This window comes from Chaetura pelagica, unplaced genomic scaffold (genome assembly GCF_000747805.2).
Source record: "Chaetura pelagica isolate M959 unplaced genomic scaffold, ChaPel_1.0 scaffold105, whole genome shotgun sequence".
NCBI lineage: Eukaryota > Metazoa > Chordata > Aves > Apodiformes > Apodidae > Chaetura > Chaetura pelagica.
In genome coordinates this window covers 1144894-1158555 of record NW_009953393.1, presented here as the reverse complement: position 1 = coordinate 1158555, position 13662 = coordinate 1144894, and the positions used below count along the sequence as shown (strand labels likewise).

The 13662-nt window shown below is 37.4% G+C and overlaps 1 protein-coding gene across 1 annotated transcript in view; it reads left to right on the top strand.

Annotated features, from left to right (window-relative positions):
* FREM2 (FRAS1 related extracellular matrix protein 2) overlaps nt 1-13662 on the top strand; it is a 135347-nt gene that overhangs the window by 98476 nt on the left and 23209 nt on the right. Inside the window, exons 8-17 of the mRNA XM_009998366.1 lie at nt 441-590; nt 2217-2426; nt 2667-2864; nt 4864-5028; nt 5105-5287; nt 7343-7473; nt 8394-8552; nt 9367-9670; nt 12051-12182; nt 12794-13125. Of these exons, the coding sequence (XP_009996668.1) occupies nt 441-590; nt 2217-2426; nt 2667-2864; nt 4864-5028; nt 5105-5287; nt 7343-7473; nt 8394-8552; nt 9367-9670; nt 12051-12182; nt 12794-13125 (1964 nt within the window). The remainder of the gene's footprint in view (nt 1-440; nt 591-2216; nt 2427-2666; nt 2865-4863; nt 5029-5104; nt 5288-7342; nt 7474-8393; nt 8553-9366; nt 9671-12050; nt 12183-12793; nt 13126-13662) is intronic.

Below are 13662 nucleotides of genomic sequence, written 5' to 3'. Positions count from 1 at the left end.
CAGTCTGGTTTTAGCAACACGAATCTGTGAGACCATACAAGTTATCTCTATTCACCTTTGTTCGCACCAAAGTGAAAAATGCAAGGAATTTTCTGGCTTGTGCACAAGACTCAGCTCAAATAAGTTTAATGAAATAACACATTTAGTTTTGCACACAGATTCATACCTGCTGACACACAAAGTTGAAAATGTGGGAGGGAAGAAAAAGACCAGAACACTGATATAACAATTGGTATCCCAAAATAGTCAAACTAATACTTGAGAAGAAGCAAAAAATACCTAGAAAAATTCTAACCCTTAGAAAAAGAGCTTTATTTCACTTACTGAGAAGAGTGAAGTGCTCTTCATTGTCTAATGCAGATTTTATGCTCTCTTGTTACCTTCAACGTAAGGTGTAGAAACTTTTGTGACATTTATGGACATTAATCCTCTTTCACCAGAACCAGCATTCTACTTTGGAAGTGATGAATATTATGTTGATGAGAGTGCTGGCTATGTTGAGGTACGTGTCTGGAGGACTGGAACTGATCTCTCTAAAGCTGCGTCTGTTACAGTGAGGTCTCGCAAGTCTGAACCAATAACTGCAGAGGGTAAGTTGTTATTTTGCTCTAGTTTCATAATACATCTCAACAATAAATGTCAGCACTTTTGGTCTCAACATAGATTCAGCTACATAAGATGAAATGTATGTGTCTTCTTCTCATAGCAGATCTTTCTTCTTAGTACAAGTTAGTTGTAGAATTTCTTTCAAAGAAACAGGAGTAGGATCACTATAAAGTTCAGCACAAAGAGAAGTGCCTTCCTATGCTCATATAAAACACAATCCCACAGAGGCAGCTGATTATAGTCTCAACAGTATACTCGGCACAGATTTAAAATCACTGGCAGTGTGCAGAGTTTGCTCCTCACATTTTTCCTGTAGACAATGAGAAATTATCTAGTATCCTGTTCAGCAAGAGAATTGCTGCAGCTGTGTGGTCCAGTGATGCTTTGACAGACCTTTGTCTGCAGAATCAAGTGTTAGTGTATTCTATTTTATTTTATGTTCACAAACCACAATGTTTAAGACATTCTTATAGACACAGCATAAAATTTATCTTCCTTAGATGCTTACCCTGAGTGTAACTGGACAGTAGAGTTTATCTTCTCAACCAATTTTCAGTAACGCAAAGTCATGTAAAACTTTTCTGTCATTTCAGGAATATCTAACCATCATATTTATTATATATAGCACATATAAACATCTTATTTCTGTTGCTTATCTTCCCCTAAAAATGAGCATTTAAACTCAGTCCTTCAGTAACATCCTAAATACCTTTAATGCTTTGGTTTCAAGACACAGTGTCATGTTTCAGCCAGTATCTTGTTTTCATTCTGGTTGGTTATTTTTTAGCTTGCTTTGCTTTAAAACAAAACAAAACATAAAAGCAAGACAAACTGAGAGCAGTCTATCTTTAATAGTGAGGTGCCAAGCCCCAGCTGACATGGTCTGAGCTGAGTTTGGTTCTTTTGGTTTACATTCATTCTGTTTAACACAAGTCCTCAGAACAGCAGGTCTTCCTTACAGTCAGCTCACTGGCCTTTTCTCCTTCCCTTTTTACATAATAATCTCAGAACTTCCAACTTTGTTCCAGAATTATATGAACTTTCTTTCCAAAAAACTTTGCTTCATCTCGAGTCCCTCTCAGAGCTTTATGCGCAATTTCATTTCTCACAATAAATGTTACTAGTTTTTAGTGGAATAACTGGAGCACTCAAACAGGCTCCCCTTGAGAGGTTTTGGAGTCTCCTTCTCTGGAGACTTTCAAGACCCGTCTGGATGCATTTCTGTGTGATCTGTCCTAGGTGTTCCTTCTGCACCAGGGGGGTTGCACTCAATGATCTTCAGAAGTCCCTTCCAACCCCTTTGATTCTATGATTCTAAGAACTGTTGGTTTACAACAGAACAGAATCAGCCTTATTTTGTGACTTGTTTCACTAGATTGTGACTTAATATCAAGTTGTTTTATTGCATAGTTCAGTGCAATAAGCTTAGATTGACAAAATACAGTTTTGCTTTACATGATTGTAAAAATATAGCACATTTTAAAAATTATATTAAGAAAATAGATTTACCTAAAATTACCTGCCTAATGATAGATGGTTTTATTTTTAATTTTGTATAATGCCATTTATTCCTTTGATTGATTTTTTTAAAATCTCATTTTCATTGGTAGCTGGAGTAGATTATGTAGGTATCAGTCGTAATTTGGATTTTTCCCCTGGAGTCAATATGCAAACATTTCGTGTGATAATTCTGGATGACCTTGGGCAGCCAGTGTTAGAAGGAACTGAGAAGTTTGAGCTTGTGCTAAGGATGCCCATGAATGCTGCCCTTGGAGAACCCAGCAAGGCCACCATCTTCATTAATGACTCCATCTCTGACTGTGAGTAATAATTTTTGGTACCTTTTCAGATTTATGGAGGAGATGGATACCTGCAACACACAGACAGCACTTCTGCTTTTGAATCACACATGTTTTAGCTATAGCAATGCGTTAAGTTATTTACTCCCTAGCTGCTTATATCTGATGCAATGTATTGTAACTTTATGTTAAATAGCGGGGGGAAGATATGGTAACTTTTGTGATTATACTTTACACATGTTTTTTATGTTTTCTCCCCAGTGCCTAAGATGCAGTTTAAAGAATCTGTATATGTAGGCAATGAAAATGATGGAGAGATTTCTGCCGTGATATACAGGAGTGGGGATCTCCGATACACATCCACTGTGAGATGCTACACAAGGCAAGGTTCAGCTCAGGTAATGATGGACTTTGAAGAGCGTCCTAATACTGACAGTTCTACCATCACATTCCTTCCTGGTAAGCTCTTGATCTTATTTTAAAAGCTTTTAGTCTACTATGCTTTGTTTTGCCTTGCTTTGGTTGTTTTATTCTAATTGTGTCTTCTAATAAATTAATACCAGAAAGGCTGCTCTGGAAAGCCAAGGTTTTTTTCCATACAAAATGGATAGAGTGTACACAGATGATGTCTCTTTTTGCTTTGCCTCTGATCTAGAGGGTTAATCAATAGCAGCTAAATGGACATATCTACACACAGATCCAGCCTGAGTACCAGTCTGTTGGATCCCTCATGGCTAAAGCAGGATCAGAGTAACACAATAACAGACTCACAGACCTGCTGTCAGAAAGGAAACTTCAAAAGCTCTGCTCTTTTTTAGGCTGACTTCTGGTAAATACATTTGACTTGCACTGAAATGAGTCATAGACCTTTCAACAGGCATAGAACTCCAATTTATCTTTACATGTTTTTCCCAGGAAAGCTTTCCTAAGGTAGTTCACCAGTATCATGTATTTAATATCTCACAACTGAGATGAAACAGAAATAAATTGGATATTACTACCTTAAAAGAATATTACCTGATTCCCTTTAATTGTGCTGAAGACAGTTTAATCTTTTAGTCTGTCATATTGACACACACATAATATTTTTTACAAGCCCTAAGCAAGTTTTGTCATCAGTGTGAAACCCTTGATATGCTCTTATGACAGAAATTAAAAGCTTTGTATTTCTATGGACATATAGCACAGTTCTTACAATTTGAGTTGTTCAGTCTATCTTTATTTAGAGCTGGCTTCAGGTTTTAGTGCTGTCATGTACTCCATGCCTTTGCCATTGCTTTTGTGTGACTAGGAGAAAGAGTCCAACTTGTTAGGATTAGTGGATCTGGGCCCCTTAGGAAGTGATTTTCCTCTTTTTTTTGAGTGTCACTCTACCATTTATTTCTCCATGAAGACAATTAACAGGTCTATTTGGGTCATACTTTGTTTCCATAAGCTTCTTAGACCTATTGAAGATGCAGTAGTTTCAGTACAGTTTTGATGTTTCCAATGTAACAATTAGCAGGATGGATATTTTGATTATTTTTTTTTCTGTCTTTCTAGTGGATAGTTTTATTTTCTATAGGGGAAAAAAAAACCAACAACAACAACAAAAAAACCCTTAGAAAATGAACACAGTCAGCATCCTGATATGGTTCTTCATCTTGAAGGGCCTTGATCATTTTTACATGCATAATGATGGAAATAATACTGTAAATTGACCTCATCTCATATCTTGTGCTGTTCCTTTTGTAAGGAATGCAGGAGTCATTCTCCTGGTGAACCCACTGAGTCTGACAGTGGGAGCCAGACGCTCTGCATACCACTTAGAACTCTTGCCACTCCTGTAGAAGGCCAAAGACAATGCCTTTTTCACAGAGTCTCAGACCATGTATTAAGTCTAGCCATGTTGATCTGTGAGTGCTTACACTGAGCATTTTGCAACTCCAAACCATTTTTAAGGGGATATTTATTGTCATTTGGAACCAGTGGAAGTTTAAAAGGCAATAAAATCAAATGGAATAATTTGAGTGAAGGTCTGCACAGTTGGAGTGTCTCAAAAATTCTTGAAATAAAAAACTACAGGACATAATTATAATTAGTGCACATTTCTGTTACTCTGCTTCACCATGCAAGTATTTCTTTTTAAAATACACGTTGTGGGGGAGGTCACTGAAAAAGAGTATTTTATTCCAAGATGAAACAAAAGGAACAGTGCATGCGAAGTGGCTATACCAATTAGAAACTTGTCTTAAAGAGTCTCAAAGTGGGAGATTTCACTTAAGTAGTGAGCTTCCATAGAAAGGTAATGATTGCTACTTCTGTTTTCACTATTGTCATGATTCATTAACACATACGGTGTCAAGGTGGACCATGGCCAGCAGAAGCAGCCAGTGGTTCCTTGAGCTTGGAGAGAATTGCTGTAATAGAGCAAAGAACACCTAAGTTCTGCATGGTATTACCTTCAGAATGATTGCAGGTGAAACAGAGAAGCCTTGCAAACTGGTGCTTATGGATGATACCTTCCATGAAGAAGAGGAAGAACTACGTCTGGTTCTTGGCACTCCAAGAAGCGATTCTTCCTTTGGTGCCTCCATTGGTGAACAAAAGGAGACCCTTATAAAGATTCAGGATGATGCAGACAGTAAGAAATTATTTTATTTTTATTGGCTTTTGGAAGCCCATTTGTGTGCTCTAAAACATTTTTCTTCTAATTATAGAGGCTATTATTAAGTTTGGGGAGACTAAATTTAGTGTGAGTGAGCCAAAGGACACAAGGCAAGTAGCAGTTGTAAAAATCCCAGTGCTTCGTCTTGGAGACACTTCCAAGGTTTCTGTCGTGAGAGTTCATACAAAGGATGGATCTGCTACTTCAGGAGAAGACTATCACCCTATATCAGAAGGTAAGATCATTCCGATGACTATCACATCCTACTATTTCATTACTGTCACATCATGTTTGAAAAATGAAATAACTTTAGGAATAGAATACTTTGCAACCACATCCATTAATACATTTTGCTATCCAAATTCAGTATCGACATTATTCCACGTGGTATGCAACAGCCAGTTGCTCTTGGAATACTAGATATCAGTGAAGATATTTGCAAACTAATTGTGACTGTTGAAAACATCTGTAGCTCAAGTAACTGGAAGAAATGTCTAAGTGCCACCTTAATAACATTTTCAAAGTGTAATACTACTAGTCTGCAGAAGCATCTACTCACAGGAAATGGTTATGTAGCCGATTGTCAAGCAATTCATTAAGCTAATGGGTTTTGCTCTGTGTAGGAATTAATGTCTATTTCATATTATTTTTCTAATTTCATAATAATTAAGCTTTCTTTATCTCTGCAATCCACTTCCTGCTGCTCTTCGCTAGTAATGAATGAGGACAGAAGTTGAGCAACAGAATGAGAAATTTCTGAGCTGATAAGCCTTTTTCCACTATTAGCCCACCGATAAGGTTTAGTGAAACACCAACAGAGTTTGTATCACTATGAATTTTTTTGCTTCTGAAGTTGATGATAATACATTATACCAATCAGAGTATTAAGGTTAATCATTCCTTGCTGGAGTGTTCTCACAGTTTTGGAGTGTTTTCACAGGTTTGGATAAACTAATTATGGTTTCTAGCCAGGATGAAAGATAAGACTTATTTGTGAACATCCGACAACAACCTTGGGCCATCTCTAAACCCCATAGAAGAATAGGTATTAGCACACTAGCAATATTTGAAAAGAAAAAAATTGTTAACAGTAAGAAAATAATCAGCCTAGAGCCTGCTCATTCCAGTCACTTTGCCTCTTGAATTTGAGAGTTTTGCACTTTCCTTCTGAAAGCCATGTGTATTTTCAGTGTCAGCTAATATTTGTCCTATATGCATTACCCATATGCGTTGCCCTGCTTACCTGCTCCCTGCTGTGCATGGACAGTGCATGGGAGCAGGGTTTTCAAGGGAAACAAGCTACTTCAGAACAAGAGTCTCTGGGCCTCTGCCCAGAAGCCTTTGAGAAGGGTCTGTGATCTGCAGGATTTCCCCACAGGTTTCAGAACCTGTGGGTTTAGGGGGCCTACCTGTTCAACAGTAGTCACAAACCCAACATCCTTAACTGGGTTATCTGAAGGAAACGTAACAGATTGGAATGCACTAAAATTCTTATCTCTCACACAGCGTGGTCATTACTACAAGAGTATTCTTATGGCTTAGTAACACTTAAGGCTGGAAGGATCATCAGATCACTTAATTAGACTTACTATGGATTGCAAGAGTCTCCAAGTTTCACTCAGTTACTTGTGTATTCAGCCAAATAACTTTTGGTTTGAGAAAGTATGTCCTTCTGAAAAGGCATCCAGTCTTGGTTCGAAGGCTCTTGGAGACGACAAGTGTTTCTTAGTGTTTGCTTCACTGATCAGTCCTACTCACTTCTTAAAATGTGTGCGTGTTCAATAGTTTCTGTACTTCTACTTCCTTTGGTATTTAACACATCCAAGAATCACAGTACTCTTCTATCTTTGTCAGAGAAGATTGAACTTAAGACAGTATACCATTTTGCATAACTCTGGCTTTGTACCTTTGCATTAAAATGCATTTTACCTGAGTAGTCACTGACAATACTTTTTATTTAGAATTCTTCAGTCTTTTAGTCATTCACAAGTGTTACAAACATTTATGTAATAATTAGTCCCAGATAGTTTTCAAAATATTAAGTTCTGTTAGACTAAATCCTGGTCTTTGCCAATCGCTTTTTATTATGGTAATGCCTTATTTTCAGTGATTTCTTCATATCTAATGCTATTAATTATTGTTATTTTTAGTATCAAATAGGCTAAAGTAAATATATTAACACCTGTGGTTGGAAAAGTGTGTATTAATTGCCATCTTTCATGGTTGGGCCTAAAATTACAGTTTGCTGCAAACAGCAGCTTTATTTTTGAGTGTCTCATTATGTTTTTAGAAATTGAGTTCAAGGAGGGTGAAACACAGCACTTTGTGGAGATTGAAGTTATTTTTGATGGAGTAAGGGAGATGAGAGAAGCCTTCACTGTTCACCTGAAGCCTGATGAGAACATGATTGCAGAAATACAGGTAACAAACTCATGCAAAGTCTTCAACAATAAGATCTGGCAAACAGACCTTCTTGGCTTATATCTTTCCTCTTATTTTAAGCTTTATATACACCATCTTGGACAAAGAGGATCATCCCGTCTTACACAGTAGCACCTACCCAAAACAGTTTGTTGCAAAGGCAGAAAGGTTCATGGAGTCAAAGAGACAAAGAGAACATATGTAGAAGTGAGACCTTCAAGGTATAATTCCAGACACATTCTCTTCATAGAATCAGTCGTAAAATCTAATGTCCTCTAGGAAACTCTGGATGACCATAGAATTTAACCTCTGTGCTGTAAAAAGAGCAGTCAGGTGAAATATAACTTTGGCTGTCAAAACCATAAAAAACAAATGAGCAAATGTAGCTACAAAAGCTGTGTGAATTGCAGTAGCCACACATTCTTGTTACTTAGCACGGTATCATACATACTTTTAATATAAACAGTATAGTCCTCTGATTCTGCATAAAATGTTCTTCAAACTCTTTCAGTGTCACACCACATATAGTCTGACTCCAGGTAGCCTGGCAGCAGAAACACATTCTTTGCTGATGACCAACACCCCATTTCCATCAGGCATTAGAGCATACAGTGCACACTGGAGTTCTGCCAGAATACTGAAGTGATTCAAGAAAGCTGGGACACAAGAGGTTAGAGGGTGTGGTATCTTCAGTGTTCTGAAGAGAAAAACTACATTTTAGCTTTTTAGCCCTGGCTTTTGTAGTCTGCAATATACTTTCCAGTGCCTCAGCTCTTCCTCAATAGCTCATCCAGTGAAGGTTTCAAAATGTATTTTGGGACAACGTTTCCGAGGTTAGACATATTCTGATCAAGGTCCAGCTCAAATCCTCTTGTTTATTTAAATGTTCACAGAGAACTTTTCTGCCTTTTCATTGTCAGACAGCCAAGGCCATTGTTTACATTGAGGAAATGAACAGCATGGCAGATGTCACCTTTCCCTCTGTCCCTCAAGTTGCATCCCTTTTGATATATGATGATACTTCTAGAGCCAAAGACAGAAGCAGTCCCATAGCTGGCTATCCTGTCATCTGTATCACAGTAAGTATCTCTATGGAAATATGGGACAAAGTCAATATAAGAAGTTGTTCAAAGGAGTAGCTGGATTTTAGGCACTTAATATCAGTCCATATTGTTGAAAGTCACACATTATTTCAAACTAGAATTGTCCTAAGAGCTAATCTAATTTTTCTGAATAGAAAATCCATTTTCAGGATGACAAAAAGCACAGAAAGCTTTTTCACTTGCTCAGCATTCAGAACAGTTTAATACTCACACAGTATCTTTGGTTGCATGACCTTGCTCTTTTCTGCAGTGTCTTGCCTTAATTTGCAGGGCTAAAATCACTGAACACAACAGATGAGCCATTGCTTTCAATGAGTTAAGTAGTAGGCTGTTATAGGCTTCTTTCATTGCAATTTTGCAACTGAAAGGTTTACATGAATATTCATAGAGAAAGGTTTTGGTCCTCACACCTTTCATTAGACGAATGAATCAGGTCTTAAATGGTTCTCCTAAATATAAAGACAAAAGAAATCTTGAAATAGAAAGTATACTTGTAGAATTAGATCAAAGGGTGAAATTCAAGCTAAAGTAACATGTGGAAGTGTAGTTTGTACCTTCATAACTGAGTTAGGCTTTCACCCATAAACTATAATTTAAAATAATATTTTTTATTTCAAATTATACTTTCCTGTTAGATCTACCATAGCAATGCTAAAAGCATCACTATCAAAATAAAGTAACTTCTCAGGAGGCTTACTGGGGTTGTGGGTTGTTGAATTTTGTGACTCATGATAAATTAGAATTATTTTGCCATTAAGCAGTTTTTTAACATATCTGCATTGTTCTGCAGGCTTGTAATCCTAAATACGAAGATTTTGAAAAGACTGGTTCAATTTGTGCCAGTGAGAACATCAATGATACTCTGACACAATACCGGTGGCTTGTGAGTGCACCTACTGGTCCTGATGGTGTGACTAGCCCCATGAAAGAGGTTGACTTTGATACCTTCTTCACTTCCTCCAAGATGATTACACTTGACTCCATTTACTTTCAAGCTGGTTCTCGTGTCCAGTGTGCTGCTCGTGCTGTGAATTCAGATGGGAATGAGGGTCTTGAGCTTATGAGCCCCATCGTTACTATAAGCACATCGGATGGTAAGATATCATCACTGATTTCAAAACTCCCAGACCTCTTTCAGATCCCAAATTCCACCCTAATAAAATCTGATTCCACGATTACATTTTAACCTTAAAGTCTCTTTGTTCTGTTGTTCATAGAGGTGGTGCAAAAACTTTCTTCTAAACACGGAAGAGAATTGTGTATAAAGAAAATGTTTTAAATCTTTGCTAGTTCTCCACATCCTCAGGTAGTTTTTGTCATAGCAAACTTTTATGTTCCAGAGAACAGTATATGATGTGCATATGATGTGATTTCTGCAACCATTTTGCACTCGTTATGTCCTCTCTGCTGCTTTTGTAGCTACATTTGCTCATCTGCTTTTTATGGGATGTTACAGTAGATAGTAGAATACATGATTGTTCATTTGCAATATCATTTTCATTTCCTTGGCCTTTCCAACTAAATATTATAGTTAAAACTTTTAATATTATACTAAATTATGGTTTCAGGGAGCTTAAAAAATGTTTTTTTGGTTTACCGCTGTCCTTTATTCCATATTTTAAGTATAGACTGAAGTCACATTTGTTTGCACTGTCGGGAACCCTACACCCTCAAGAGGCTTCTGACTAAAGATCTTGTCTACTAGGTGCAGTGTGGTAAAGTCAGACAACCTTGTATTGGTTGAGCTAGTTTAATTATACAAAACATAGAATCATAGAACTACTCAGGTTGGAAAAGACCCTTGGGATCACCAAGTCCAACCATCATCCTTACTCTACAAAGATCTCCCCTAAACCATATCCACCAACACCACATCCAAACGACCCTTAAACACATCCAGGGATGGTTACTTCAACCACCTCCCTGGGCAGCCTATTCCAGTGTCTAACCACTCTCTCTGTGAAAAAAATTTTCCTAATGTCCAGTCTAAACCTGCCCTGTTGCAGCGTGAAGCCATTGCCTCTTGTTCTGTCACTGATTACCTGACTAATTAACAGATTGGCTGTTAGTGTTATAATGCATCATTTGGATTATGCTTGACAGATTAGCAGAGCTAATTAGCTCAGACTCAGGACTGAGTTGCATGCATATGTTATTTCCAGTACCTGAGATCACTTGTGATATAGAAGCCAATAATGCTAAAGATCCTGTACAATGTAAGGGAAATTGTTTAGTGTTATTTTGAAATAAGTGCAGTGATCAAAGTAACCTGCCAAAATCCTTAATATTTTCAACTTTGAGAATGTTTGACCTCCACTACAAGGACCAAATTTTCAAAAGTAAGACAGATTTGGAAAAAAACAACAAAAAAACAACCCAAAACTGTAGCCTCTTCAGCACATTTTACTTGCATTTGAGAGAAAGATGACAAAACTATCATGTGTGCAGAAGATATTTTTTTTTCCTCATGTCCAAAGTTTCCAACTTGGAGCCATCAAACCAGATGAGGTTCACCAGAATCAATAAGTTCTCCAATAGCAGAGCCCTTCCTCCTCTTTTCTTGTAATCCCTCAGAAATGAGCAAAGAGCAGAACATGGGCAAAGGGAATGGTTCTGATTTTCCACTTTTGTTGGTTTTGTTGAGGACCTTCTGATCCTTTGTCCATTACAAGACAACGTGGCCAGAATGCAGATATTTCTGCATCGAATCATGCAGCTGAAATATGATTACAAACCTAATCTTCTGATTTTACAAACCTCGACTAGCACTGGAACAATTTGAACTAATCCTGGAATGGGTTGCCAAAAGAAGTTACGGATTCTCCATCCCTGGAGAAATTCAAAACAAAGCTGAAAAAGGTCCTGAGCAACCTTATCTAACTTTGAAACTGGCTCTGCTTTCAGCATGGTATTTCTAGAGATCCTTTCTGACTAAGAATTATTTATGACACAACTGTTCTATTTACGTTTTGATCACTAATGGAGCAGGAGGCTCATAGAGTCTTAAGAAGGCATATATATATGCATATTGAGTGCGTATAACACCCAATCCAGTGCCAAAACCAACTGAACACTGATAGAATGTCCTGTGTAAATCTGTGTGCTTAAGGTGGTGTGAGTAATTAAAGCATATACCTCTAAGAACCTCTATATGAAATTTTGAAACTTCACAGTTTACTCTGCAAGTATGGTTGACACATGGAACTGCAAATGTACAGGTGCAGTACCGTCACCTGGTTTTGAAAATGTGACCCAGATGATCAAGTCATTATTTCTGTTTGAATCCTCTTTTACACAAATTCCTGTTCAAAACCCTGGTAAATGCTGCCTGCCCAAAGCACTTACCTGTCATTCCAGAAAATTCTCCTTGTTTTGAAAAGTTATTTAGTAGGAAAAGTGTCTAAAAATAATGTAAGGGAAAGTACAGATTATTTACTGTGGACATAAAGCTGCTTTCTTTCTTGTTTCCATTAGGTCTTTGTCAACCTCGTATGTCAGGAGTAGTTGGAGCAGAACCATTCTCTGCCAAATTGCGTTACACTGGCCCAGAAGATCCCGATTATACCAATCTCATCAAATTGACAGTCACAATGCCACATATTGATGGTATGAAAAAATCACCTGTGAAGCTGAGAGAATTCATACAACCAGCCATGACTTGAGCTATTTCATTGGCCATGTTTTTTTAAATATCCAGATTCATAATATAATCTTTTAATTGGTGAAATGTGATGAAAGTACAAGTGCAGTCTGCAGGAAGATGCAGAAGATACTGTATTGATCTATAGTCTTTGATGCAAAGATTAAAGATTTCCACATGAATTGAATAGTTTTCATAAACTGTGCTAGACCTACACTTGTAAAACTCCTTTAAAGCCCATAGAGATGGATCAAGGAAGAATGTATTTATTAAAAAAATATGGAGCCATTGAATTACTATCTGCTTCTGAAAAAATCACACAAAATCCTGTTTGAAAAATATGCTGTAGATTTAGAAATATTTTATTTGGCATTTCATAGTATAAAGGCATAGTTACTGTGGATAACATTCTCATACACAGCTTATTATCTTTCTTTGAATTATAAAGTACATTAGTTACTATAAGTTCAAAATACAGAAGCAGTGCACAACACGCTTAGTGTTTAACAAACTTTGGCTAAATTAAGCAACTCTGACTACCGACATTTAGTGATAGTAATAGAAATTCATTTTTTAGGCATGCTGCCAGTTATATCTACAAGAGAGCTCTCCAACTTCGAGCTGACACTTAGCCCTGATGGAACTAGAGTTGGAAACCATAAATGCTCCAACCTGCTGGATTACACAGAAGTGAAGACCCACCATGGTTTCTTGACTGATGCTACCAAAAATCCAGATGTGATTGGAGAGACCATTCCCTACCAATACAGCCCAACAATTAGAGGCTTCAATACCTTACGCTTCTACCGCAATCTGAATCTGGAAGCCTGCCTGTGGGAGTTTGTTAGCTATTATGATATGTCCGAGCTCCTCACAGATTGTGGAGGCACCATTGGGACAGATGGACAGGTACGAAACTGTAACTTGATTTTGTACTGTGTACTTAAAATGAAGGATTTAGCATTGTTTCTAAAAATTGGTGGGTTTAGAATTGAATTAGTTGAAAAGTGGTGTTGTTTTTTTCATGGAGAAAATAGACTTCCCCTAAAGCCAGCCTTTTTCTCAAAACTATCAATTTCCAGTAAGTACTATAAGGCAGTATGTTGAACCCTTATCAGGTTGAAATTAAGAGAACAGTTTAGTTTGGATTAAAATTGCTACAGTTTTCTCCCGATGCAGTTTTGGAGTATTTTAAGACAAACTAATCACACTTTTACTGTTTAGCGAGCCACCTTAGTCTTTTCTTAGAATTAAAGACTTCTAAAGGATTGCTTTTAGAACATTTTGAGTACGGGGCTATGTAGTATAATTGTGATGTATCTTAAAATAGAGTTTAAAACAGTTGCAAAGAGCCTTCCTACTGATAACAATGGACTGCACTGTCCTGCCAGCTGCTTGGCTCTGCTGTTGTCTTGCTCACTGTGTAAAAAGACCTGCCAGTGCAGA